We start from the raw sequence: 6022 nt of genomic DNA on the forward strand, positions 1-6022 counted from the left end.
GTATTCAATAACTCATTGCTCTTTTGTCCTATTCCTTATTTTGGAAATTCTTGTAATTCTTCAAAATTCAGAAAGTTATAAAATTTTGGAAATATATTAAGTATATGTACATATGTATTATCTTTTTTTGTACTGTTCAAATTCATTCAGAGGTAATAAAATTGTCCCCTGAAAATTCGTCTCTATTTCGATTTTATATTGTAATTAGCAAATGATTACAAATAGAAAGGAAGTTTGTAGACTAAAGTTACTTCTTTTACTTAGGACTATAATTTTGTAAGATATTTATCGATTATTTATATAATTAGAAAGAAGTTATAAGAAAAATATGAATAATGTTTTATAAAATTCATTTTTTTCATTCATAAGGAGCAATATTCTTTTGACATTTACTATAAAATAGTATAGAATATTAAAGGAAAAAATAAAATAATTTATACAATATGGTACCTCTTTTTATAGTCTACTATAGGTATTTATAATAAAAATTTATATTACACATTACGTTCATTACGTTGACTCTGTAATGAACGTAACGTGTAATATTAAATATGGCGTTTATAAATCATACAAATATAATTTATTTACTTATGATGCATTTGAAATTGTGAATAATAATGAGTTTTCTAATAATAGAATAGAAATGGACTTACATAACGTAATAAAAACTATACTTATTAAACCGTAGGAAGAAATTTTAATTTCTTGGGAACTCATGTGTTAGTTGATTGTTTGGAACTATTTCTCTGAAAGACCACATTCTTTGAAAGTTTCGTATTTACCTAAATACGAAGAATATTTAAAAGGAAGTATTGTGATTCTAAAATATAAAAATAATCTTGTTGAATTTTGTAAGAGTAGTAAGATGTTTCTATAGTATCTGTCGAACATAAATTTCTAGAAGTTTCATTTATATAACAATTGTATATGAGATGGGTCGTTAATGGTATAACATTATATTAAGATGATTTCTTTTTTTCCATTGAAATGGATAAAGGATACTAGTAAGACAAAGCAAATTTTTACAAAATCTGTTTTTTGGAAAATGACAGCTGCCTAAAAATAAAAGTATTATTTTTGATCTAAATTTTCATCTTCTTTTGTTAATAACGAAAAAGATGTTATTCGATAAAACGCTTCGATAAATATTAGATAATTTTAGAAATTAATTTGTTCAAAATATTATTTGAATCAATTCAATATTTCTGAGCGATTTTGAAAACCATGTTTCAAGAAAAACTCATTTAAATTTTTAATTAGCTGTTTCCATTAGAAGTCGATAGGAAGTCTAAGTTAATCATTTTTATATAAGCGTTAGATAACGTCTGTCTTCATCTGTTGAATACTGAATTTACTTCATTTATTATTATTAATTCGAATGTTTCATTTTTCCTTCATTCTTTTCTTGCAATCATTTTTAGATTGCTACTCTCCGGTTACCCTGCCCCTCCAAAATCAGAACACAAAACAAATTCATATTTCAAGAATAGCTCTCTGGTAGTAATATTCCTTTGTTTCTGTTTAAAATCGCTCTCTGACAATTGAACCATGCTATAAGATAGCGACTTTCAAACATAGAGAATTATTATGAAATACTCTCAAAAGTAAATCGCGATGGTTTTAGTCTTAAAACTGCTCACTACTTTTTATTCAAGGCGTGTGTGACTTCAGCGACATGTATGGACAAAATATGAATTAGTAATACAACCCCTGTTCCCACCGTGCGTCTATTGTATCGATGTATAAGCTTTTGATTGAATTAACACATATAAGAATTAGTATATAAATCTGCGACAAAAAATAAGAATTTGTCGAATATTTTCATAAAAATAATTAATGAATACTTATATATTATTTTAATACGAATTAAATGAGTTCATGTCCACACTACCTATAAAGTAGAACTCTCAGCGCTTTTTCTACGTGGTTTCTCCTATAGGACTAGTCTACTCTATACTACTTCGACTGTTACTACACTATTACTACTACTACTACTACTACTAATAATAATAATAATAATAATAATAATAATAATAATAATAATATAATATAAAATAATGTAATATAATATAATATAATATAATATAATATAATAATAATAATAATAATAAAAATGTATTTAAATATTATTTATATACATCTAGATATTGTTTAATACATTTTATATTATACTAGTAAAAACAATTAGCCTCGGCTGATCATGAATAAGAAACAGTGTGGGGACAAATTCATAACGATCATAATAACGGTAATAAGATAAAGAGAAACGATAGGGGACGAAAGCAAAATAAACATTTCGTACTGTTCCTCATATATCGTTTGTATTAGACGTATCTATCAATGGGCGGTCATGTGTAAAAATTATCAAGGACACAATTTATTATGAGTTTGCACGTCAAACCAGCACGTAAAATGATACATTTTTTCTTCTTTTGTTATAATAAATTATTATATTATTATAATATGTAATTATTATATTATATTAGTCTTCATATGTGTCATGATATATATAAGTATATTCTTCTATTTCTTCTTTATTTTTTTATTAATGTTCTTATTTGTATATTATAATATTACGTATTATTATTATAGTAATAGTAGTAGTAATTGCAATAATATGAAGTGAATTCCTACAGAGAAAACCATAACAAAATAGGCTGGAAAAATCTCAGTGGATAATATGGAAACGAATTCGTGTTTTGATCTTTATTAAAAATAATATATAATATATATATTCACTAATTATTAATTTTGAAACAATAATCGATAAATCTATATACTTCATATTGCATTTCTCATTGAACAAAATTATATTGCTGCTGTGTTCTACCTGAGTTTTATCATACGTTGGAAAAGTTGAAATAAAAGAAGAAATTTTTACGAATTAAAGCGACTGAAAGTAAAGGATGGAGTGGTTGAAAAAAGACGGTATTCTGTGAAAGATAACTCCCCGATTCTAAACCAAAGCACTTCATTCCCATAAAGAAAAAAACAGAATGCGTTTCCTGGTGAACAACGCTGCCGTGTGTCGGCATTACGTTATAACTTCGCTAGATGCTCCAGGACCAAAAACAAGACCTTTTATGCAACAAATCAAACTAGGAGACGTACTTGTAGAAAAACCACTTCTAGACCTGAGCTTCAGGTTACCTTTCAAATGGACTTTCCTAATAGCAGATGTCAACCAAGTTATCCTGGAAAATGAACTCCTACACAAACACCAATTTTTTCCCTACGGCTCATCAACAACGTAACAAAACTATCTATAAGGAGTCAGATATCGCTTATTTGACAACCCAACAAGTGATCCGACTTTTATGATGTGCTGAGTCGATACTCGCAGGTCACGACACGTTTGCTGTTAAAAACCATATCACAACATTCGAAACTATATCATTATGAAAAATCCATCTTGCACAAATAAGACTCGGATAATTTTACCAGAAAAATACAAAAAGGCCAAATGAAAAATTGAAATCTAGATTGCCATATCATGAATTCTTCAGATAGCCTTTAATCTAGTGCGATTTGGCTGTGAAAGACTTAAGTCTGTAATATCTGCGACGAGTACAGACAGCTCAACGAGATCATCATATCTGATAAGCATTCAGTATATATAAGACATTACTCACAAACTCCACGGATGTAACTGCCAATTGGGAAATCCAACAGTTACGTACTTGAGAAATAAGCTATCCACTCAAGGTACTTATTTATTGTTGTTATTGTATACGAGAGCGATTTTAGATGCGCGTCTCGCACCGGACCAGTGATGACAATCGATTCGACACAGAAGAAATGTCCCCCATCTCGTCCTTATTATCTAAGCTATAGACCCTCTAGTCGCGATGAATAAGGGCTACGGCACTAGGCTAGGATATCGTTGTAGGCTGTCAGCAAAATACCGCTCACTGTGTTCCCGCAAATTAATTTACGCGCGTTCTTTTAAAACATCCCGTGAGAAATTAAGAAGTAAATGCGCGATATTAAATGATGCGCGCTATATAAATCTCACCGTGTTTTCGATTAAATAAGTTACAATTGTTTGTGTGTTTCGTATATGATGTGAACTTAGTTATACTGGTTGCTTCTGAAGGAGGCTTGAGAGCTTAGATGTTGTGAGTCTGAAAGATTTAACTTGACTGTCCTTTTGACGTCTTTAGAACTATCCTAGGTAAGTGAAGATTGATGATATGACTGAAATGATATTAGGAAAGTGAATAAAAAGGGCGGAGTTGAAATATGGAAAGGGAAAGAATAAATGCCCATAAGTCGAGGATAGTTCGTTGGAATGTTTAAACATTCCGTGTGTGCCCCTTTTGTTCAGATAGTTTCAGACTCAATTTGAGTTGAGATAACTCTTGGCTTATCGCGCCTAGGCGTCTACTTTCGTTATTTATTTATTGGCCGGATTGACATATTATTAAAACCCAGATATTTTACTAAGAATGCCTAGGCCCAGACAAAGGTGCCACATGTTATTATCTATGAGTTTTGTTAGTTAATATCCAATAGGTTCCCAAGGGTAAATATTTCCAATGGTGATATAATGAGTTGTTCGGAAAGTAATTTCGTTTTTTTTTTTTTTTGTAAAAATGAAAGACAATTTTCGTATAATGAACAAATATTTTATTAAATTATATATTGTTCATTCTGGTCCAATACCTTTTGCCATCTTTCTGGTAGTAGCATGATTCGACGCTCATAAAATTTTTGGTCTTTGCTGGCAAAAAACTGATCGAGGTGGTTTTTGACTTCCTCATTTGAAGTGAAGGTTTTACTGTCTAAAAAATTTTGCAGTGACCGGAACAAATAATAATCCGAAGGTGCCAGATCTGGAGAATATGGTGGGTGTGGCATTGTACCTCATTCAAGCTGTAAAAGCTTTTGGCAAGAGACCAAATTTATATGAGGTCTCGCATTATCTTGGTGGAACACTACATCTTTTCTGTTGATTAATTCTGGCCTTTTCTGTTGAAATGCATCATTCAGTTTGTCCAGCTGATGGCAGTAGACTTCCGAATTAATTGTTGTGTTATCCGATAAAATCTCAAAAAAAAACGAATCCTTTAAAATCCCACCAAACAGACAGCATCACCTTTTTTTGATGGATATTGGCTTTGGAAATGCTTTGAACCGATCCATTTTTTTTTGCTCCATGATCTCTTGCGTTTGACATTGTTATATACAATCCATTTTTCGTCCCCAGTAATGATGCGCTTCAAAAATGGATCGTTTTCGTGACGTTTGAGAAGCGAATCACAGACGTCAACGCGACGACACAAATTTCTCTCAGTGAGAACATGGGGAACCCATATATCGAGCTTCGAGGTTAAACCCAGGCCTTTCAATTGGTCATAAACAGTTGAATTTGATAAATTTAACCTCTCACCGATCTCACGGGTGTTGTTATTCGCCGGTTTGCATCAACTAATGCCTTTATCGTGTCTTTATCAGCTTTAACCGGCCTTCCAGAACATGATGCATCTTTGACATCAAAATTGCCAGATCGAAATTTTGCAAACCAGTTCTGGCACTGGCGTACTGTCAACACATCTTCTCCATACACATCGGTTAATTTCTTTCTGGCTTGAACAGCATTTTTACCTTTTCTATAGTAAAAAAGTAAAATATGACGAAAATGCTGCTTATTGCTCTCCATATTTAAAAGGACACCAACCAAAAACTACTGCGTAAAATCAATTGGACTTTTTCACACACAAGCCTTGCTATATCAGCTCTCAAAACATATAATGATTATGCAGCTTAAGTGTGAAGTTGGATGCAAAAAATACAATTAAATCTTCTGTCGGGAAAAAACGAAATTACTTTCCGAACAACCCAATCTAACACTTAAGACAAAGTGCCGCGAACAATGGAGAGATGCATGTGTGCGTCAACAGTACTAAACATTTAAGTAAACGGATAGATACTATTCTTGATTTGTCGAAATCCAAAAATATCATTGAAATTCGAAGATTTCTAGACATGCTGAACTTTTATAGAAAATTCATTAAAGACG

At 31.3% G+C, this 6022-nt stretch overlaps 1 protein-coding gene across 1 annotated transcript; it reads right to left on the bottom strand.

Moving 5' to 3' along the window:
• Nucleotides 1-3034: 3034 nt before the first annotated feature.
• Nucleotides 3035-5662, bottom strand: LOC124424334 (histone-lysine N-methyltransferase SETMAR-like). The gene is made up of 5 exons (XM_046963242.1): nt 5386-5662; nt 5099-5344; nt 4900-5015; nt 4666-4784; nt 3035-3194 (listed from the first exon to the last, which is right to left on the bottom strand). Exons 1-5 carry the CDS (start codon nt 5660-5662, stop codon nt 3035-3037), a joined length of 918 nt encoding a protein of 305 aa, XP_046819198.1.
• Nucleotides 5663-6022: the final 360 nt, after the last annotated feature.

This window comes from Vespa crabro, chromosome 5 (genome assembly GCF_910589235.1).
Source record: "Vespa crabro chromosome 5, iyVesCrab1.2, whole genome shotgun sequence".
Classification (NCBI taxonomy): Eukaryota; Metazoa; Arthropoda; class Insecta; order Hymenoptera; family Vespidae; genus Vespa; species Vespa crabro.

What these genes read in the sequence shown, in the direction of transcription:
- LOC124424334 (XM_046963242.1), bottom strand. Translation starts at nt 5,662, where the DNA reads ATGGAGAGCAATAAGCAGCATTTTCGTCATATTTTACTTTTTTACTAT. An exon ending in CGAGACCTCATATAAATTTG is followed by an intron (nt 4,785 to 4,899) that starts GTCTCTTGCCAA and finishes AAAATTTTTTAG; the next exon opens with ACAGTAAAACCTTCACTTCA. An exon ending in TACCAGAAAGATGGCAAAAG is followed by an intron (nt 3,195 to 4,665) that starts GTATTGGACCAG and finishes TTCATTTTCCAG; the next exon opens with GATAACTTGGTTGACATCTG.